General features: G+C 44.3%; 1 protein-coding gene across 1 annotated transcript in view; it reads left to right on the forward strand.

Annotated features, from left to right (window-relative positions):
* The window catches only part of LOC115401383 (GPI ethanolamine phosphate transferase 2-like), a 78,171-nt gene extending 55,199 nt beyond the window's left edge, over positions 1-22,972 (forward strand). Inside the window, 3 exon segments of the mRNA XM_030109530.1 lie at positions 7,742-8,051; positions 13,234-13,397; positions 19,303-22,972. Coding sequence (XP_029965390.1) covers positions 7,742-8,051; positions 13,234-13,397; positions 19,303-19,525 — 697 coding nt within the window. The 3' untranslated portion in view covers positions 19,526-22,972.
* Positions 22,973-23,302: the final 330 nt, after the last annotated feature.

The following is a 23,302-nucleotide window of genomic DNA, read 5'->3' on the forward strand; positions in this document are numbered from 1 at the left end:
TCCGCCGGCCTATCATTCCCATTGGGTGTTTCAGAAACCTGTTTACTCAGTGGTGCAATAGATTCATGTATTTTTCTCAGCAGGCATAATTGCTGTTGATTTATTAGTTTTTCATTTTTTTCCCGTTTTCTGTGAATTCATGGAGTATGTAAATTCCACCCTCTGTTTACTCGACACTGGTCACTGACGGTGTTCAGAGCAACTGAAAGCACAGCTTTTTAAAACTGGCTCCCAAGTCACAACTTTTTGTAAAACTGCCTCCAAGTGTGGGAAGCACATCTTTTTTTAAAATGCCCCGGCTGCGCTTTTGCACCACAGCTGTAGTAAATAGCTATTGTGCACATGTGCAGAATAACTATTGGTAAAACTTGGTAGTTTTATAGTGGAGTCTCTCATAACAGCAGTTCACCTTGGTCGTCTGTCTGTATGAATGTCTGCTGCTCACCCTTGTTAATGTGAATAGCATTTTATTCTCTGTATGCCTGTGTGGTTTTAATAGCAGCCAACAGCGCCCACTAGTGGCCCAACGTGAAAACTACATTGTTTTCAACTTTTCTGGTTTTGCCATGTAAACACAATATTTGTCTGAGTCGACAATGCAAACAGCGGAGTGTTTTGAGTTTCAACGTCCTAAAAAAGTTGTTCGTTGTTCATAAAGTTGTTGACCACTGTGCTTCAAACCAACTGGAAAAATATCAGGGCAGAGATGATGCTCTCTGGTTGCGGTTGCCCGTCTGGGTTGCTGGGTGCTTGCAGATAAAACAAGGCTACATTTGCTACGTGGTTAATGTAAGTAAGAGCAACAAATATAGAGGGATCTGATAAGCAGGCGGCGGCTTCCTTCACGCCGTCACCTCCAAGGCGCTGTGTGATCCAGTCTCATCAGGAGCCTGTTGATAAAACTGCAGCCCCTCAATAAGCGGCTACAGTTGGAGAAATTGCATAAACTGCAAATTGCTTTTATTACTCAGAAACAGAGAACAGCTTATGCATTCTGCTCTGGCAACGTCAGAACAAACAAGATGCCTTCCAGCAAACAGAATCTTCAGGGGAAGATGCTTATTGTTTCAGTCTGATGTAGATTAGTTCTCCAGTCTCTGAGAGTTGCAGCTTCAGGTTTCACGGGGAAAATTGTGTCCCATGAGTAATATTTTCCACCCTGCCTACTCTGCTCAGTGTATTTGTAAGATAGCCGTCACATTAAATGCATCATAGCGGCTGTTTGGCAAGCCATGTGCTGGTTAGCAGGATGAGTTTGTCATTTTCCATCCTGGCCAGTAGTTATCATGAACACCCAGCAGCTACCACTCATCGCTGTCCTTGCATTAAAATCAAATCTGGACTCAGATTTTCTGCTTTTCCTTTGCATAGAATAATGATGACTACAATCCCTGGCATATTGTTAGGGGAGTTTTGAATAATAAAGAATCGTGCTGTGTGGAGCGTATCACTCTCGTCCTTTCCTCTCCTGGAACAGGTTTCCATAAACCACTGTGATTAATAATACATGCCCAATACTTGCTGAACTCCTTCAGGGTCAGCTATTATCCTGTAGCACCTTTGCAGCTTTGTCTGCATCCTGCTGAAAAAGAAATGCCCCTTCACCGTGTGATTGCCTTTGACTGCAGACACGTCATACTCTTCAGCAGAACGTTTTCTGAACATACAAAGGGACTTGTTGGAAATATATGCAGAGACGACTTTGCACGAAGGTGAGGCGCTGTTTTGAAGGCTGTCTCGGGCTCTGGTGGTGAAGCGACCTTTCTTTGGGGCAGACTTCACAAAGTGGGGAAAGTGCAAATGGATTCAGTTGGTTTCCCGGTTTGGGAATATTGTGTTACAGCACAAGCAGGCTGGACGGCCTGCGATGATATTTACTGGTGCTGAGCCATTTGTGAGGTTAATGATGCCGGAGTCAGCCAGAGGTCAGAGAGAGGCTTTATGGTTTTCAGAGAGATGTCCATCAACGTCTTCCTCTTGTTTATCTCTCACTGCCCTGAAGGAACGTCTTCAAATGTGGGACGCTTGTTTAATCTCATTAAAAAAAGGATTGGTGGCATAAAGGTCGAAGTCACTGCAACCTCATATTTGCTTCATTACTTATAAATGATTTTTCCACACAGAGATCGACAGTCGTTATCTTTTATTGTCTTCCAAACAGCTTTTTCCAAGTAGTGTCAGAAAGTGAGAGGAGACCTTGAAAACTGTTGCCTTTCTTTGACATATTTGGACCATGAATCATTCAGTCCTCTCTGTCACCGTGCCTACAGGTGGAGCCGACGCTGTCAAACACCTGCCAACCCTCCAGAACTGACCGCTCCAGCAGATTCAGAACAACTTCTAGAAATCTCCAAGAAACATCATATATTAATGCAGATAGTTCTTATGGCTCTAGGTGTCCAGTGGCCTCAGTTCACAATGAGAAACAACAGTTTCACCCAGTTTACATTTACAGCGTCGTCGTCTGCTTCTGAATGGAGAAAAAACACCAAGTCAGACGACTCCAACTCAAAAACTACCGGTAAATAAGACCATCAGCATAACGCACGTTCTCCCAAAACAATTTCAGTTTTATTGAACACAGATCTGCTCAGAGAAAGAAAAGGTCTGTGGATTGTGTTTACATGTGGCTTCTTCCCAACATGACACAGATTCATGTTTGTTTGTGGATTGTTGTGTTCAAGTGTTCAGCAGTGGTATCCTGTAGGGAAAATTACTGGTTTTTATTGCCGAGACACCCCAGGGCCTGAAGATTTTCGCTCTGACCTTGTCACTTGAACATACATTTCTCTTGAGATGGTGGGATCGTCACAGAAAGAAAAAGGAAATATTTAATAATAGTATTTAGTCTAATTTTTCTTTGTGGATCGTAGCATGACTTCAGCCAGGTAAAAGGTGTTTGGGGATGCTGTTGGAAATCTAAAGAAGGCAAAAATCAACTCTTTTTTTTAATGTCAGAGATGTTCTTACATTTCCTCTTACAAAACTGTAGCTCTGACTTCTATTTTTCATATTTTTTAAAGTTTTGTTACAAACCTTTTGATGTTCTTCCTCCTCGCCAGATGAAGTGCTTCACATTGAGAGTAGACACATAAAAGGCAATCAGGACTGAATAAAACATAACAGAAACTGTTAAAAGACTCAGTAAAGCCACAATAAAAGCTCGATAAGATATGTTCGGAGCAGCTGTTACTGTAAAACAGATTAAACGATACGACGGAGACCACAGGGTCACGTTCATAAAGGAGCTCTCATAAAGACACATAAAGGCAGCGGTGACGGCAGACGGAGAGCTCGGCTGTGTAATATCCTCCAGGTGTTGTTGTGGTGCAAACAAAAGAGACCCGCTCACCCCGGAGCTCAGCGTCGGCCCGCGGGACGCCAGTACTGCTCTGTTTGAGGACATCAGGTAGTGATTGAAGATTTGGGTCAGAAAGGCTGACAAATCCCGTGAGCTTTAAGAGTTGGGAATAAAATTTTAAATTCCGCCATTAAATTTACTGGAGGCCCCTAAAATACGTCTGGAATGTGATTGAAAGGTTCATTTTTCTTGGTTTTGTTGGAAAGTTTGTCTTCTGTGATTTCCTGCTTTGATTCAGACAGAGAGAGATTCACAGCAATCACGACTGATTGTAATAAAAACTTGATTCTCTGCTTCCCCCTCACCGCTGGTTGAAGCGTGTTCCTTCTCTTCTTTGATAATTAAAACTATCTGCTGTGAGAGAAATCCAGAGGTGACAATGTAAGAAGTCCCTGTGTTGTAAACGACTGTGCTTATGTTTGCAGAGAATCCGATTAGGTCTCATTCTCCTCAGGTCATATTTCCTTGAAAGTGCAGTAATTTTCTTAACTTCATTACCTCTTAATGCCTTTTATTTCCACTCGATCCATTATGAGACGGGATCCTGCATCTTGTTGTTTTCGCTTGTCTCATGGAGGTTTCGGTGGCTCTTTGTTGTTTACATAAAGGATAATTTACTTGCTTCTCTTCTTTGGACAAACATTAATAAGTGTAAGTTAATTACAGAGCAGGGGTGAATGGGAAAACTCTTCGCTGAAGCCTCCCTGGATACGAGTATGTGCTGAATGCCTAAAATGGAAATGAGACTAAATGTAATTGCCTTCATAATCGAAAGCACTTTTCCTTTAAAGCTTCAATTTGGGACTTTTTGGGTATATAAATAATTGATAGCTGGTAGAGGGATTTCTGTGGTGTAAGCTTTTTAGAAGACAAGTTCATGGAAACTTGTTTTTAACCTTTCAGTAACTTGAGATCTGAAACACAGACTTGCCGTTTGACACCACAGGACATACGTTAAGGTCCTGACGTCTGTGGCTCCCGCTGACTGTGAAGTCTGATAACAGGTGTAGTGAAACCGAGATCAAATCAGGACAAAATGTTAGGAAATCTAAACATGCAGATTATTGTGATTTTATTGCGATTTTTGATAGTTTTCAAAATGTTGTGGTGTTGCTTCAAACGTTGTCCTGTAAACAGGGCGTTAGGCGAACCTCAGCTGTAACTCAGACTCTCTCTTTACTTGGACTCTGAGGACTCGTTTAATTTCTATGTTTGACATGAAATGCACAGAGCTCTCTGTTTTCTACATACTCTGCTTTCCATCAGTCCACATTTCTGTGTCTACTGGAAGCTTCCGGATCGCGGCCAAACATTGCAGCGCCGCTGGGAGTGGTGGAGGCAGTGTTGACGGTTGAAGTTTGGGAGCGCGGCTGTGTGAGTCGACGGTATTCACCATCGTCACGAGTGTCCCGCCCTCAGACCACCTCCACGCTGCCTCCAGCTGTCTCCTCTTCTCTTAGCGCAACATTAGCGCTACTTCCTGCAGTTTCCATGTCAGTTATCACTGACTTCCTTCTTCTTCTCTCTGAAAGATAGATCTTCTTCTTGATATTTGTCTAGTATATTAAACGAGGCTGGCTCAATCTGATGGGTCAAATACCAAATGTTCATTCCAGTGGAGATGTGGGAGTACGAAGGCAGCGATGTTTACGCTGCTTCAATCACTTGTATTGGTATAGAACACCGGATCTGTTCAAACGCTTCTCTTCATCAGTGTCTTCTAAGTTTGAAATTGTTACTTGTGGTGCAGTGAAATTACATTCATACACTGATTTTGTTTGTTTTACAACATTAACTCGAAAAATCCAATAAACTGACTCACATGCAGGAGCATCTAAAAAGAAGGAATATCTCCCAAACATGGTTTCTACACTCTTAAGTTATAAACTAAAACATGTAAATCATTTAAAGTGTTCTGATAATCATCCCCTACAGATAAAATATTAAATATATTTATATATTTGGGCTATAATATTTGTACAATTACACAAAATTAAAGCTGAAATTGTTTTTTCTGTGGTAATTTTTTTTTTTTAATTTCATTTTATACTTCTCCTCACATAAAGTAAAAATGCAGCACTGGTTTTTGTGAAGTCTTATACACTGAAGTCTTTTTTATTGTTTTAAAGTCTCGATCAAACATCCAGCAGAACCACATTTTGTGCAACTAAAAGAAAACAGCTGCTATTATATTAAAAAAAGTGTGTTTCCTCCTTCTAACCACTAGGTGGCAAAATTGTAACTTATACGACCATTTCTTCCAGAGAGGAAGTCAAGCTGCCACTCTACCAAGATGAGCTCCATCAGCAACCTGGAAGCTGAGTCACAAAACAATCCGCCGTGCTGATAAATCCACCCTGCATTTAAAAATCTATACGTAGTTTTTTGGATTCAATACACCACCGAAACATATCATTGTAATATTAATGTGTATCCGTTTTTGCATTGGTGCACTTATGCATTGGTTGAATTCCAAAACACATCTTTACTTGCATTATTATTTTCGTATTGACAACCAGTTGTTTTTACTTTTTATGATGCAGGATTAAGAGAAGGATCCTCTCAAAGCAACTGATGGTTACACTACAAAAAAAATAATACGCTATAAAGCAGCTTCTAGACTGTATTGACTGAACTTTGTGATGTCTGCACCAACGTTATTGTAGTTAAAACACTTTTACATTCAGCATCAACTGTATGAATACTTGTAATCTGTAATTCAAAAATTCTAAAATAGCACACGCAAAGAGACTCGCAAAGTCAAAATGACCCAGAACTTAGCAAATACGTTAACTTGGGGAAGTGGCATCAGTCTAAGATGGGAACTCCAGATAACTACTGTTTGGCTCACCTGAAAACAGTCTTTACCTGAAGGGTGCAAATCCTCCTCATGGGGGTTTTTTGTTGACTTTTTGTTAGGCTAGTCTCGATAATGTGAATGTTTAAACAGATTTAGCTTTCCACAACAAAATAAATACACACACTGGCAAACACACAGTCCTCGGGTGAAGAGACAGAGGAACGACTTTTATTCCGCGATACCGACAAGCTCGTCTCTGTGGTTTGTTGTGTCTGTTACGCAGAGGGGAAAGGAGAGAAGCACAACAACCTGCCACTTTCCAGAATAAAGACAAAAGCACCCGGAGTCTGTTCTGGTGGACAGGAGAAGTCTCAGGATGAACAAGTGATTGAGTGATTAAAAAGAGAACAGGTGGGGGGAAAGAAAAAAAACCCCAGCGAGCCGGAGAGCCGATGGAGACAAAGATAACTCAACGCCGAGATGCTCGTTTGCTTTTCTGACCACACAACAAACAAGGTCAGAGGTGTGGAGGGAGTGATGTTCTGTTAACAACAAGTGACAGACTACAGCGTCTGGCCGCGGCGGCGCCTGTCTGAGCAGGAGGAAACAGCAGAGTCGGTGTAATCCAGCAGGAAAAGCAAACCTGCTGCAGCAGGAGTCTGGTCGGTGAGGCTGCCTGAATAATGAATCCGTGAGCCGAGATCCTTCACTGCCATTAATGGCATTGAAAAAAAAAGACTCAAATTATTCATGTGGAACTTCCCGGCTTTCCACCTCAGCCGTCTTTAATTCTCAAAGCAAATTTCAGGATTGACATGCAGTCTGTGTTGTTTTGTTACGAGCCGCAGCACCCGCGGCGTTGGTGTCACGTGACCTTAGAATGTACTATAAATATGTTATTGCCATCGTTTCTTAAATGACAGTGCAGCGGCAGAGACAGACAAAGCGACGAGTGTGAAAAAGTGTGTTTTCCTGCAGCTCGTCCTACTGTTCCCAGCCTCGTGGCTTTAATTATTAACGTTACATTGACACCCTGCATGCCGAATGAAGGACAGGTTATGAGTCACAGTAATATGGGGAATCCTGTCAAACACGACGCGCCAAGAAGGATTTAATTAAAGCAGTGAACTCTGGAAGCCTATTATAAGGAAAGGTCCTTGAGATGTGCATGAAGCACACGTGTGTTACTGCGACGGCTCCTCTGCCAGGAAACGTACGTCGTCCCATTATTTTTGTTTCTTTCTTTTGTTAATTTAAGACGACGGAGCCAAACCCAGCACCGACATCTCTTCAAGTTTGATTAAGCTTCTTTTTTTCTTCTTGATGCATCTTATTGAGCTCCTTGGAATCGTGTTAAGTCGTTGGAAGAAGCTGGGTTACATAATTCTCCTCGAACTCCAAAATCCATCTCCTGACATTTAATTGCTGAACAAGTGGAGAGATACAGCAGGAGTCTGCCTCTCAGAGTCACTCGCTACAATTACTTGAATATTGAGCTTGAAGGTTTGCGCGGGGAGAAAATCGATACCGCCTCGCTGTGAAAGGTGAAAATGACACAGCCTGTCCTCCGTCTGTTTCAGGGGGACAGTGGAGGCACGCTTCGTTTACGTCTTCGTCTTGGGCATCCTCTTCACGGGCACCAAGGACCTGTTGCGATCGCAGATCATCACGGCGGACGCCAAGCTGAAGAGCAGGGGATTGTGGGAGATCTACAGCGGCCTGGTGCTGCTGGCGTCGCTGCTGTTCCGTGCGCACAACCTGCCGGTGCTGTGCTGCTGCCTGCTGATCCAGACCCTGATGGCTCAGTTCATCTGGAAGAGGCTGCACTACGACGCGGCGCAGACCACCATCATGCACTACTGGTTCGGTCAGGCCTTCTTCTACTTTCAGGTGGGCAACAGACACGTGTTCTCACAGACACAAGCAGCAGGCATGGTGGAGCGTCGCAGGGCGCTCTGAGGGAGGTGGTTCGGTCATCTGGTTAGGATTTCCCCTGGTTTCTAACTGGGACCAGGCCCTGGGGTCGGGTGGAGAGGTTATACCTCAGGATTAGTCTGGGAGCAGGTTGGGGTCTCCTGCTGGAGCTGGAGGAGGCTGTGGGGGAGACGAGGCCTGGGACCATCAGCACCTCGACCTCAGGAGAAAGGAGAGGGATGCAACAGGATTCATGTTAAGAACAGCATGCTTTAACAGCCGTCCATCTCCCATCCAGATGTACACTGCCTCAGCAAAGTATTCAACCCCCCTAACTTTTACCTCATTTTGTTAGGTTACAACCTTATTCCAAAGTGACTTAAATCCTTCGTTTTCCTCATCAGTCTACGCACCAATACCCCATAATGTCAAAGTGAAAAAAGATTTCCGGAATTTTTTTCAAATTTATTTTATATTACGAAAATGTCACTCGTACATAAGTATCCACTGCCTTTGCTGTGATACCTAAAACTGAGCTGAGCTGCATCCTGTTTCCACTGATCGTCCTTTAGATGTCTTTACAACTTGACTGCGGTCAATTCAATTGATTAGACTTGCTTTGGAAAGGCACGCCCCCATCTATGAGGTCCCACAGCTGAACGTGCATGTCAGAGAAAAACAGAGCCATGAAGTCAAAGGAGTTGTTTGTAGACCTCAGAGACAGCATTATTTCGAGGCACAGATGTAGGGACGGGTTCAGAAACATTGCTGCAGCATTGAAGGTCCTAAAGAGCAGAGTGGCCTCCATCATTCACCAGGACCCTCCCTAGAGCTGACTGACCGTCCAAACTGAACAATCAGGGGAGAAGGGCCTTGGCCAGGGAGGTGACCAAGAACCCAACAGAAAGAGCTCCAACATCATCTTAGGAAATGAGAGAACCTTCTAGAAGGACAACCGTTTCTGCAGGACTCCCTTAAGTGGGCTTTTAAAAGCTTAAAGTTTACCAAAAGGCGCCTCAAGGACTCTCAGGCCATGAAGAACAAGGTTCTCTGGTCTGATGAAACCAACATTGAACCATTTGGCCGGAATGCCAAGCGTCACATCTGAAGAAATACCATCCCTCTGGTGAAGCATGGCGGTGGCAGCATCATGTAGTCACTGTCAAAAGTGCCTCAACAAAATACTGAATAAAAGGACTGAATTTCAGTTTTTCATTTTTGATACATTTGATAAAGAAGGCATTTTTCACTTTGTCATTGTGGGGTGTTGTGTGATGAAATCAGTATTTATTATTGAGCAGGAACAGTTTTCAGGAAACGGGAAAAGGCTGGAAGTGGCCATATATGGTTTCTTGCCTGAAAAGGTTAATTAGCGCAGTAAAACCAATCATTGCCATTTAACTGAAGTCACCTTTAAAACCTATTAAACTATGAAATGCAAAGCGCGGCTGCAGCATTGCAGCTTTCAGATCGATTCACATATTTGTCCATTGTGGCGTTATCGCATCATGAGCTACCGGTGTAAGATTAGCAGAACGAAGCCAAATGCTGCTTGCTGCAGGGAATTAAATGAGTCAAGCATTTATAATGGATTAATCCAGGTTACACTCGCCTCACGGAGGATCTGCAGGTACCTGCCACTCATTCAGTGTATCTGCACTTCATGTTCTCATCATTTTACACATCGTACCAACTTTTTGGAGTATGTGGGAGTGTAATTCAAAAGTTGTGTGAGTCTGTGCGTCACCAGACCAGTCACCTTTCTTATTTATGTAAGAGAACAAAAAACACTGAAGTTTCAACACGTGGTTGTAAAAGATTTGTAATTTAATAACGGAGACGAGCTGCGTTTTGAGGAGCGTTCTCCGCTGGTAAACTGATACCGCCGCCCGTTCGTGGCGGGGGATGTGTTTGTTTATCAACAGTGAAGAAACAGGGTCTGCTGTATAAATCAGCATGCACACAATTCCACAGTCTCATGCACGCTGGTTGTTTGGCTGTGGCAGTGTTCTGCTGTGTCGATGCAGATGTGACGCCTGTCCTTTGATTCCACCTCTACCTGCGGCTCTTGTTTGCTTTATCCGTTGCGTGTTGCCGTCAACACCGGAGCCTCTGACTGCCTAACAGCCCTCGCCACCCTGGGGGTCATTAATGCCGTGATGGGCTCGGGAATAGGCCGCCACCAAACAATTTTCCCCTCCATGCATCCAGGCGTGTAATTACAGACTTCTGAGTCATAACGCGCTCGACGCAGCTATAAACCATGTAATGGATGTGTAAAGTGGCGGCACGTGCCGTTTAGGTTCACCCCTCTGAAACAAAACCTGGCGTTGCCCAGAATAATCAAAATTAGGCTCAATTAAAATGTCATCAGCGAGTACAGTTACAGTCGGTTGGTGAGCTCTGGGCTGCGAGCAGATCGGAGCCGTGAGATGTTTAAAGTCCAGAAAAACCGCTGCTCTGCTCAGAAGCTTCATTATAAGTTTTGGCAGAAAGCTGCACTTCTCAAAGTGTCCTTGTTCTCTGGCAGCCCGACGCACAAAAGGCAGGAGGATTATGGGAAATACTCCAGGTAACCTCAGCTGCAGACTTTGTTAGTGTCACTGGAAAGTAAAATCATATCACTGAACAGTTTAACTTTCTCAGGAGAGTTTTTTTTTTCCTCCACCTCCCTCAGCTGTCAGTATTTAGCCGTCGTCTTCTTCATTGGGAGTGATGGACAACTCACCGCTTCCTGGTGGATTTTCTGAGGATTTATCATCATCCCAGGCTCAGATCATTGATGAAGGCATGCGAGGAGGTGTTTACATTTCAGAAATGAGCTTCCGCAAAGGAGCAAATCACCACTTTTCATGATGTTTTCCATTACAGTAACCGTTCTACAAATGAATCTCTGTCCTGATTATCATGGCAGGACGCTTCACTGCTACAAGTTCACCCAAACCATAACACAGTGCAAACCTCACACGAAAGCTAAGAAACTCTTCCGTTTTACCTTATTTACACATTTATAGGCTGTTGCTGAGTTCTCTCCTGGATGAAATACCACAGCTTTAATCCCACTGATGCATTGATCCCAGCATATTCAGCTTTGCACTTGATGTTTTTAAACTTCCAATCACATAATATACAGTGGTTTCAAAATGTCGCAGTGTAAATGCAAAACTTTTCCAATGTGTTTTCACTTTAAAACATTGTCATTAGAGGAACAGAATGTATCGGAAAAAAGTATTGAAGCTTGCATGGCTTTGAAAAGCTTTTTAATAGTTGTGAAACTGTCACAAATCTCAAAGGCTTAAAATCTCAGACTCAATAGTTTATGATCCTAAAACTTTCAGAGAAACAGGAGATACATTTCGGTGGACAGGTGATTTTTGGGCCTTTAAGTCAAGAAAGAGACATGATTCGTGCTGAATATCACTGCATGGCTTCAGGAACACTTCCATAAATCACTGGCTGTGACCGCAGTCCATCATGCAGTCCACAGATACAGGTTAAAGTTTGTATCACGCAAGGAACCAAAAGTTGAACCTTCCTCTCTAGACCAGTGGTCTTGGGCAAAGTAGAGCTATTCTGTGAGATTAATTAAGATTTTAAACTCTTTGGAGAAGCCTTGGTCATGTCCTGGTGATTAATGGGGAGAGGGACCATCCAGCTTGTTATCAGCAGACCGACAGCCTGCAGCTCTGCTGGCCCGTGGTGTGGGCTGCTGATGCATCTTTAAAAAATAAAATAAAAAGAACAATCAAAGCCACGCAAATAGAGTATTAAAGGACTGTAGAGCAACATCTGTTCCCATCCAGACTATATGTCCTTCAGGGAGGAACCTACAGGTTTCACCTGAGCTTTAACTACAGCAGCGGTCCAGGTCTTTCACCAATTAAAAAAACACTGGGCTCATCATAAATATAACATCCTAGCAAAGACACGGTACTGTTACACAGCTAAAATCCTGCATCAGACCAGAATGGGACACGATTCACAGATGTTTATCTATTGCTGCCGAAGTGCTGAACATGCAAATCTAATCTAAGTGCAGTTCTTTCTTCTTCAGCGTCTTCTGGTTTGGACCAAGTGGCCATTGCCACGAGTGGAAAATCTTCTCAGATGAAAACGTTTCCAATCTGTTTCGCCATATTTTCTTTTTTTTTGCATAATGTGGACTCCATCAAAGCTCCGCCTGACCCGGTCTCTGTTCCCAGACGCCTTTCATGAAATTCAATTTGGTCTGAAATTTAAATTTGTTTTTCCATTTAAAAAAAAAAAAAAAAAAGTCTTCTATCACCTCTGTGTTTTGGTGTGTTTGTTTTATGGCTCTAAAGGACATTTGGAAGATCACAGCAGGATTTCAACCAAGGAAGCAAGCAGCAAATATCCACAGGCAGCCTCTGATATCTGCTGTCTGTTTAAAATGGGAGCCAGCTGTTAGTGTTTTCTTCCTCTGTGATCAGAGACGTGCGCGCAGAAGGGAAAGAAACCATTTCTTGATGTGTTGCTGCATATGGATCATCGTTGCATTCACATTTAACAAGAAAGCCGTCTTTGATCTGAGCCGTTTCCCACAGATTTTCCCCTTTTTCTTTGCCCGTGCGTTCGTGCAGACGCAGATGGAGGAGGCAGACTAACAAACATTGCAAACTTTAAATGAAGTTAGCTCTTTGCTGTGAAGATGTGATGAGGCAAGGCGGCGTTTCTCTGGAGTCTGAGTTATTGGCAGGACAGAAGTAGGTGATTTCAGTATTACAGCACATTAGCCAAACTTTTTGATTTGCCTCTTGTTATTACATTTGAGTGAAGACTATCCATGCTGTACGGACGTCTTGTTTGTGTTTATACTCACGGCTTTGAACTCTGAGTAGTTTTGCAGAGATTAGACCAGAATGCAAGTTTTTAAAAAGTTTCATATTTAACTGTGAGCACTTTTAAGTTGTTGAAGAGATACTGGGAATTAAGTTTTTAGTATATTTTGGAAAACACAACCAGTAGGAAGTCACCAGCAGTGTTATGATGATAAAGCAAATCCCAACAGTTCCTTTAACTGTCTGAAGTGCTTAGAAAGTTTCATGCAGAGATCTTTTTTTTTTTTTTTGCATACAGTCTGAGAAGTCACTTCTGCACCTTGACAATGCTTAAAAAAGATCTGTTTCTGCACCTGCAGGGCAATTCCAACAACATCGGCACCGTGGACATCTCGGTGGGCTTTGTGGGACTGGAGAGCTACGTGGAGGCGCCTGCCATCTTTTTAACGGCCCTCAGCACTTACGCCGGCCCCTTGCTGTGGGCGTGTCACCTGGTCTGCTACCTCAGCTCAGAGAGAGACAGGTGAGTGTGGAAGTGCCGCTCGTTCACGGCTTAGCTCAAGCATGTGAGCTGTAGTGAACCTATAGCCCAACGGTATGAAAAGTCGTTTTAAATAATGTAACTGGGCTGCATCACGTCTGTCAATCAGACCTGTCTCTTGGTTCTGAGACTTCAAAGACCTCTGGATTAGTTGAAAGTGTGCTAATAGAGTGCAGTATACGGCTGTGAGTAGATCTAATAACACGGAAACTAAGCAACAGACTTCTGTGGTCAAGGTCCCCAACTAAATGCACTCCAGCCCCTGAAGCAGATATATTGTCTCATAGTGAATGTTCGATGTGCCGCTCTCGCTACTGACGAGGTGGAGCGTCACTGCTAAATTATAAATCACTCCAATGGTGTATTTCCCCCCCCCCCGTCTAAAAGCACTTTACACGATGAGCCACATTCACCTCTTTGCTGACACATCAATGGGACCAGTGCTGGCCTGCCCACAGGAGCAAATCAGGGTTTAATGTCTTATTCAATGTCACTTTGACACGAGCGCAGGTGGAGTTCACAAACCTTTGGATTGGAAGACGACCCCCTCCTCTACGGCCAAACCGCTGCGGTGGATCAGCAGTCTTCATATGGCTTTAGAGGAAGAGCTGACCTACCTGTATTACATTTATTATAAATGCATCGCTGCATGATTTCCTGGTGGTTTGGTTTAGTCCAAACATCCTGATTCATGTTTGAATGGAACAAGTGAGAACAGATAACTTTACTATAACAGGTCGGAGGCTACTTATCAGTGTGGGCTCATCGTGAACATTGTTACTGAAATCTGTTTTTTTTTTAATGTTAATTAGATTCATCTCTTCATAATCTAGAAGAGGAAAATAAACAGTAACCACACACACACACACACACACACACACTCACACACATTATTTTGGTCTGTTTGAATTAAGCAGTTGTTATTAAACTGTCTGGTGTTTATTAGACTACAAATGTTCCACTGCTCCTGCAGATGGGAAGAGGTTTTTGGCAGATGAGTAAAACTTTAACCAACTTTTCATGAAAGAAATGGATTTTGAAGTAAAGGTGTGAAGAACTATCGCAGTTAAAACCCCAACGTGCAGACAGCTGGTTAAAAAAAGGAAACTAATGTTTATTCAGGGCAGTGAATCCATGAGAATATCATCATTACTGTTACTGACAGGAGTTCAGTGATAATAAGTAGAAACAGGAGTTTAGTGAAAAAGTCATTTGTTGACTGTTTATTTTCATTATTGATTATTATTATTTCATTGCAATGACAGGTAATCTAAAACAATGTGCCGTGCTGAGAAACCAAGTGCAACAGTAACGCTTTACTCTTAACACTGATTGTGAAGAAAAATGCGTGAAAACTTTAAAATGTGTTCCAGCAGAGAAGCTGATGTACTAATTGAGTAGTAACTGAAGTTTGATTTGTACCTGGAATCCCAGCAGTTATTCACTGTTTACACCGACGGCTCATTACTACGGACCAGACGGGCTGTTCTTCCGTTTGATATAGTGGGTAGCATTAACGTTTATAATCCAGTCATTAAAGCACATGATCTATAAGTGGATTTCTCTTATATAGCACATTTCCACTGCCTGAGCAGGGGTGTGTGTGTGTGTGTCTGTGTTTGCAGTTCACACACACACACATACCAGGCGCTCAGTCCTCCCAGTGGGAAGCAGTTTGGGGTTCAGTGTCTCGCTCGAGGGAATTGAACCTTTAACCTTCCAGTTGAGTCGACCACTCTACCGGCAGCGCCGCAGCCACATGCTGGCGGCGGAGTGGATGTGTTTCAGTCGAACCGCTGCTGCAGCGGGGCGCAGCTCCACACTGATATTCTGTTAAATATCTTGCGGGTGGCGACAAGGCCAGTGGCTCGCAGGGCGGCAGAGATGCGTGTAAACACTTTAACCTGCCGCAGAGTTGAGCTGGAGCGGGGCCAGGAGCCGGGCTTGCTGTATGCGTGCGAACGCAGCCGACGAGCACAGCTTCCCCCTCAGCATGACGCCCCAGCGCAGTGCTGACTGATGAGGTCTGCGGCCGGGCGGCAGCTGCCCTGCTGATTGAGCCAAAACCGAAACACTTTAATGCAAAGGACGCCGTTGGCGTGGGTTTGTTTAACGTGCCTGTGCTGCATATCAAAAGGTGAAGCCTTATGCTCAGAAACCCAAAAAATAATATTATTTCTTAATGCTGCTTAAAGATATCCTCAGACAGCAGAGTATAAGCAGACATGATTTATATTCTTAATAATCTCTTTTATTCCACATTTAAAGATTTAGCATTTCATTAGTGCAGACAGTTCTTGATTAAAAAGTTCTTTAAATCCTAAACTTGTGCCGCTTGCGGCGGGTTTAAAGGAGGACACAAGTGATCCAATCATTTCACACTTTCTGGTCTGGAGGAGCTCCTGCGCAGCTTTTCGTGGCATTTTGCTTGAACACGTCCTTTAATTTCACCCCTGCATCAGGTCAAACAAGCCAGCAGTTACAGTAGGTCCAGTACGGGGTGCCGTTAAAAGCTTTGGTCCGACAGCCGGGATCCTCTGTCCTCAGAGAGGTTACCGACACAAAGACGGCCTGAGCCAGCTCACGGGCCGGAACAGCGGATCGATAATACGAGGCTTGGCGCGGGGCACGAGTGTAAAGTTTATGTGAAACACACTCAGATCTGAACCCTGAGAAGATTCTTTACTATACATCCAATAAATTCAAAAGGGTAAAACGCTGCCATTTCCATAGAGGCTTGAAGGAATGAGCAGGACTTTCTGCTCTGAGAGCCTCTCAGATGTCAACCGCCATGAGCAGGTTCGAGTCCAGAACCTGATGTTGTGCTGGGTCATGGTGCAGTGGAAAAGACTGGTTAGGCCTCATGGATCTTTTCATATGAGGTTCAAACCTACATCTGCTGACCCCTGTTGTATTAGAGTGGATGTGAAACTTCCACGCTACACTTAACCTTTGAAAGTTGTGTGAATCATCTGTGAAATGTGCTGAAAGCACTGCAGCTGACCCCATCTCTGTTTGTCCGTTTGGACTTTTAATTTGTACATTTGAGTTTAATTTTAAAGAGATCAAGTCGATTTGACTTTATGTGATTGGTGAGGAAAGCCCAACCCGTCTACTAGAACAAGCGTTGGCGTTGGGATCTTGTTTACCCCAAACTTCAGTCTTCACTGCTGCGACTCCAGCGCAGGACCATCTTTCCGTTGTGTTATCACTCATGACGCAGCGCTTTCCACACAGACGGGGCTGAGATCTGCACTCAGAGGTCCAGATGAGGCTAAAATAGTCCTAACTCATTTAGGATTCACTCTGCAGCGTCAGCAGCTCGACCGCAGGGCGAGTCCTGGAAATGGACGTTGATCGATCGGCGCTCGGCGGGTTTCCCTCCACGCCGTCAGACTCTGCTCGGAGCCGCGTCGCCGTTAACGAGGCGGATTTCATTGTTTGGGTCCGGCTAAAGCCTGCAGGTCGTGAAATGGAAAAAGCCTCCGTGGCTCCTGCGTGTCGTAAACATTAACTGTGTGACACACAATGTTTCATACCTGCTTTGTTCCTTCATTTCTACACTTTTTAAACGGCAGAATTCATTTTATTTACGTTCACGCTGGTCATTGTCTGGTCATTCACTTCCTTTCCTCACATGGCTTCTAACCGGGCGTCTCAGACGGCAGGCCGCCGGCTGAAGCTGCGTTAAGCGCCGATATTAAACTTTGTGGCACATCTCCTGCCATAAAAGACGTTTTCTTCAGGATTTTACAGCCTGGCTGTTTACCCCGGTAACTCACCTGTGAGGTTCTTCATGAATGTTTTATCAGCACACAGAAATAAGCTTCAGCTGTGTGAGGAGCAGCAGCAGCTCTGTGGAGGCAGGCGTCACTCCAGGAGCTTAACGGAGCGTGGTGCTCCGGGTTTTTGTGGGGATTTTTTTTTTGTTCCAGTGTCATCTTGCAGCTCTCGGTGTGTCTTTCATCGGAGTTACTGTGACATGACATTTTACTCCCTGTATGCGTTCCTCCTCATCCGGGTGCGCAGAGACTTCGTCAGTCACGGCTCTACAAACGAGTCCATCGGGGCCGCATGAGCGAGTTTCAGGGCGTCGCCTCCCTCTCCGGCTCGGACTTTAAAAACCCTCCGTATTAATATTATCATCCAAACGGTCTACTGGAAGCATTCGGCGCAGCAGACAGAGGCGTTACTGCTCCTGCTTTGACCTGCTGTTTTTAATGAGTCAGGTGTGCCGGCAGTTTCAGACTACATTTATTGACTGAACGGCCATAATGATCATTTTTCCTCTCATATCAGCAGAGGCAAAGTGCAGCTTGTCATCCGGACAGCTTTACACCGGCCATTTGTAAATCCATTATTACTGTATGTAGCGTCTGCAGCTATTTACTGTTAACAGTCATCACTGAGGTGAATTACACCGATTATGTAGAACTGGGAGGAAAACAATGCAAGACTTTGGACGTTCTCACCTCCCACTTCACCTTTAGACTGATCACAAACTGCAGCACCAAGACAACATTTCTAAATATATATTCTCCTGTGTTCATACGGCTTGAGGAGGTTTTGTTCCCACTGCCAGTGAGAATGATCTGGGTGAAGAAACAGACCAGTGGGAGGGTAATTCCCTCCATCACCCTCGGGGGAATTTGCTGTGATCAGTATAGTTTAAGCCTATAGTTAATGCCTTCTTTCCCTCTTGGGGAGTCAGACATTCAGAACGAGACAGTCTCACACACAGCCTGGACCTCAACCCCTTCCAGCACCTCTGGGATGAAACGGAGCGGAGATCAGGAGCCAGGATTTTCTCATCCAGCACCAGAACCCGAACTGTGTGTGAATGTCTGGACCTGTGAGGTCTGCAGCTGCAGCTCCTTCGCAAATAATGAGCCACGTTGTGGTCCAAAGTTCTTGTGGGCTCTTTCAAACTTACATACGTATTTATTTCCATTGCTTTTCTTGAGTCCTCAGCCTCACTGGACCAAAATGTGTCCCCGAGTTTCAGTTCTTGGGGAGAATCGTGTTGAGCTGCAAGTGAACTGGTGGTGGAAAGTCCCCGAGGTGCCTGAGCAGCAAAGAAAGTTCTTTATGCAAAGCTGAAGTTGGAGCTGTTGAAGAAAACTATAGTTACATCAGTCTGTGCAAGAATGAGCAATAACAACAAACATTATACATTTTATATGAAGGCCCGGTGAAGTATAGCACCTCTCCTTAATGCTCACCCTCGCACAGACTGATTGTTATTTTAATAGAAATCCACCACTGCTGTATTATTTTATCAGCAGTGTTTCAGGCAGTTTTAGTCATTTCTTTTCAGATATTCACTGGAATTAAAGAAGAATTTCCTGATCATTGGTCCGTCAGTAAACCGTTGACGGCCAGCATTTCCACCTCCGCTCTGTTCTTCCCGCCCCGAGTCCTCCTCCTCCCTCGGCGCCTCCATGTGTTGGGATAAGACTCGAGGTTCCTCCCCCTCAGCTGGGACTCTGCCTGCTGTGAGAAACCACGTCTGAATTACACATGTTTCTCCGATGAAGTCTGAGCAGCGACTCTCTGCGAATCCGTGTGAGTGTGTGTGTGTGTGTGTGTGTGTGTGTGTGTGTGTGTGTGTGTGTGTGTGTTTGGCCTCTCATACTCATCTCCTAATCTCCTCCCCGCTTCCCATCACGCCGGGTTTTTAAAGTCATTAACTTCTTTATCAGAATTTGGCAGCAATCCGCATTATTGTGAGGAGATAATTGGATCAGGCTCTCCTCCTGGGCGGGTGAAAATGTGAGGATGTGGCCTTCGCTGCGAATCACCAAACAATCTGCGTCGTCACCGGATCGGCCGCCGCTCCCTCGGTTTGCCGTTAACTCAGGTGTGTCGTCCCCCCCCCCCCCTGCAGGAGCCCGGTGGCGTTGGGCCACGGCTGCTACTGCCTGGCGCTGCTCAGGTCCGTGCCGGCCGCCGCCTACATCGTGCTGGTGACCGTCCTGCGCTACCACCTCTTCATATGGAGCGTCTTCTCGCCCAAACTGCTCTACGAGTCCATGCACCTCCTGCTGACGGCGGCCGTTTGCCTCTTCTTCAACACCATGGAGCAGAGCCACGGCTCCAGTAAGTCGTAGAGGGGGAGGTCGGGGGGGGGGCGTGGAGGACTCAGACTGATACACCCTGAAATATAGCGATCCTCGCTTAGTGATTTACTCCCTTCTGTTCACAGTGTGTGAATAGATGTCTCTGATCCGAACCCTGATTTGTGTGGGTTGTAAGAAAAAAAAAAAAGAAGAAAAAAACAGCTCTGGCGTTGTATCTTTGAGCAATTTATTTAAATATTTGATTGAAAAGGAAAAAAAAAGGTTGTGAATGAATAAAAGGAAGACGATGAGCATTTTCATGCTGTGATATTACCTCAGGGACGAGTGCAAAGTTTTCTGTGGGGAACGTCATCTGTTTTTTACTCGATCAATCCAAAAATGTTCATGAAAAAAAGAAACTGACAGAATGTGCTTTTTGTCAAGGTGAGGGGGGGGGGGGGAATAAAACGAGTGGATTTGATTATCGCCGCCTCAGTTTCAGAGTCCTGGAAGTATTTCTGCTCACCGTTGGGTCTCACAGGGACACTTGTTAAAACTGTTACGAGCGCGACTCCCACTCCAGCACGCCGAACGGTGTCACGACTTCCTGGCGCGGCGGGACTCGCACAAATGTGATGGGGACGTCAATCAAGTCCGCGGCGTGGAAGCCCACACGGTCCTGAGAGAAGGGTCTGATCAGGCAGCAGTGTGGGCGTAGCGGTGGGTGTTTTCAGGACACTGCAGCCATTTCTCTCTGGAACGTTTCCAATACGCTGCTCAGACCATTAGGTAAAACATTATGTGCTCGCCTTTCTCCTCATGCATCCGTTTCAACTGGTAAGAGCTGAAGCCTTCCGTCTCTCACGCCACAAAGCGGCACTGAGTAATCTACACTTTGCAAAAACGAAAACACGAGATTCTAACGTCCCGAAAGTACGGATTTTAGTGTTTGCTACGTTTTAATGAGCACGGGGCGACAAACCGTTTATCAAATTATCTCTGCTACCCAGAAAAGTGTTTTTGCATCTGCATAACAAAAAAAAAAAAAAAAAAAAAAGTTGCTCTGTTTTCCAGAATGAATAAATTTAGAATTTTTTTGATTAGGAACAAAACAAAAACTGAAAATTTGTAAATACGACCTGAAGAGCTGACGACATCGCAGCACCTGGAGAAAAAAAACAGTACAAGGAAGGAAGCAGGAAGCATCGCTTCTTTTAGGTAAACTTGTTTTCAGTAACTCTGTACGCAGATCGTTCAAACTGCAGGTTTTCTGTGGAGAGGAGGTTCATGTTCTCCTTTTTGTTAATATAATCCCAAAATGTTCAGCTCATCACTCTGTGAGGGACGACCGTCACTTCCAGCTCTCAGTTCGTCTTTGAACCATTAAATGGTACTTTATAAGAGTTTAAGTCTTACATTCCGCTGCAGTTAAGAAGCCTTTGTGTTGTTAATGCAGGATGAAATAGCAGCTTTTCCGTCCCGCCACATTAATGAACTCCAAAGCCTTCGCATAGCTCCCTGAACTGGTGAAGGTCAGAATGAAGGGATCAGAAACTCTGCGCCGCTTCAGATGCGATCTCATTATTTATGAAAACTTATCTTTTAATGCAAAAACAACAAAGCTGTTTTTCTTTCCTCCTGATGTGGATGCCAAACGCCTCGGTAATTAACCTTCCAGTTCTCTGCTGACATTCACCAGCTCTAACTGGAAATCTGTAAACGGGCCGAAGGGAAGTGAAGTGCAGTCGGTGGAAGTAACCCGTTAAACCATCCTCACCGGTTCTGCGGTCGTCGTCGTTTGGATCTGGGATCCTGGGATTTGATCAAAACCTTCTCTCACCATCTGCTTCTGCAGTTTCACCAAAGTAAAGCTGGCAAATGAAGCTGGCCTCCGTCCAAAGCAATAAGTTTAAATGTGAGGCCAAGCTAGAGAGCAAAGAGTCTCCGTCCAGGTGCTTTTAGGCTCCGCCGTGTTTTACTGCTGGGTTTAAAAACAACTTTAAAATGACTTTGAGCCTCCAGGCTGCTGCTTCTCATGACAGCTGGGACTCCTCTCATTACATCTGACATGTCTTTATTACTCTACTTTTACTAAATAAGCTGAGATCAGAGATGTTTGGGAACAATGGGCTGAAAGCTGTCTGAGTCGAGGATAAATATGAAGAGGTTTGACTGGAATGGTTTTGTGGATCTTCATGTAGCAATGATTCAGCCAAGCTCAGCTTTAAAGCGAGTGTGTATATAATCAGTTTAAAGTGGAGACTGCACCTTTCCTTCTCTTCAGGCAATAATCTCTGTTCTGCAATAAGATCCTAGTTAGAGTTGAAGCTACCAATTTTCAGACGCTTGAACTTTAATGTAATCGTTTAGAAATGAATCAGAAAACCCTGATCAGAAGGATCTCATCTTAGAAACACTCAGACTCTAAAATAAGCTGAGACACGGCATGGATATTAGTTTACTAAGAAGAAAATCGGAGTCAGCATCAGGCTTTCTTCCAGATTTCATGATAGAAGATTTGCTGTTGGGATCCTTGATAAAGGAAGTGTGTGTTGTATTTCTGAAATCTGAGGTATGTGAAGGTTTTTTTGTTTTGTTTTTTGTTTGTTTTTGTTATACCTGTTCATCTATTTTTTTTAATGAAATAGATAATAATTTTGAACTCAACTTTATTCTTTTTTTTAATTAGCAACTCTGCTAAAAGCTTTCAGAAATCAGTCACTTGTAAACACACTACCACTTTAACCACATTTTTTTTAGGTTGGGAATTATTAATTATTCATGTGTTTCATAATGTAGTTCAACATTGCTACAGGAGATTTTTTTTTTTTTTTTTTTTTTTTCAGTTTTTAGTTTTTTGAACTATCGAAGTGGAGTTAGACTCTGATCCTGGTCCTGGTCCGGGTGAACCGTCACAGATCGACTCAGGCCCCGTTTACACGAAAACATCTTCAGGTGAAAACGTAAAACTCTCATAGTGTTTTTGGTTTCGCTTTACACGTCAACGGTGCAACTTTTTGAAAACGGCTCCCGAAGTGGAACTTTTTGAAAACACTGACTTCGTTTTTCTTTTTGAAACATGACCTGAATGTGTTTTTGAGACTTCTGGCCGTGATGGTGTGAACTGGTGGGTTTATTCTTTCTCCAAGTGGTAAAAACCATAAGTTGACAAAGTTGCTGAACGAACGTCTTCCTGCTTTGCGTTGATTGCCAGGCTTCACTTCCTGCATCGAGGCCCTTTGAGATTTGACCAGGAAAAAAAAAAAAAAAAAAAAGAAAAAGCAGAACAAAAAGTGGAGTTGAAAGATGGAGCATTAAAGCCGCAGTGTTGCAACTTTTCACCTCCAGGCGGAGAAGTGAAACGTAAGTTCCCGTCCGGGCTCTTGTCACTCACCTTGATGAGCTGTCTGCTTTGAGACGGCTGCTCGCCCTGGGGCTGAGGATCACTGACGTCCCCCAGGCCGCCACAGGCGCCGGCGCCAGCCCGGGTAAAAGAAGAAGAAGAAGGGGAAAAAAATAAAAAATAAAAAAATCTGCAGGGGAGGAAAAAGCGCCGGTTGTGTTTTGGAATAGATTTCCTGTGATGCAAGACAAGGTTGGCTCTTTGTTTCGCAGCCGTTGCGGCGTCTCACCTTGACAGGGACCTCGCCGCGGACGGGAAATGCAATTCAAATGTCCCGAGCATCGTTGGAAAGTCAGACAAACAAGAGGATTTGCATTTGAATGTGACAGACAGACGCTGCATTCGGATCACTGCGGGCCTGCCGGTTAACACTGGAGGCGCCGGGCGTTCCGCTCCCAGGTAGCCCAACCCTCCAAACCGCCGCT

The sequence above is a fragment of the Salarias fasciatus genome, chromosome 2 (genome assembly GCF_902148845.1).
Source record: "Salarias fasciatus chromosome 2, fSalaFa1.1, whole genome shotgun sequence".
NCBI classification, from domain to species: Eukaryota; Metazoa; Chordata; class Actinopteri; order Blenniiformes; family Blenniidae; genus Salarias; species Salarias fasciatus.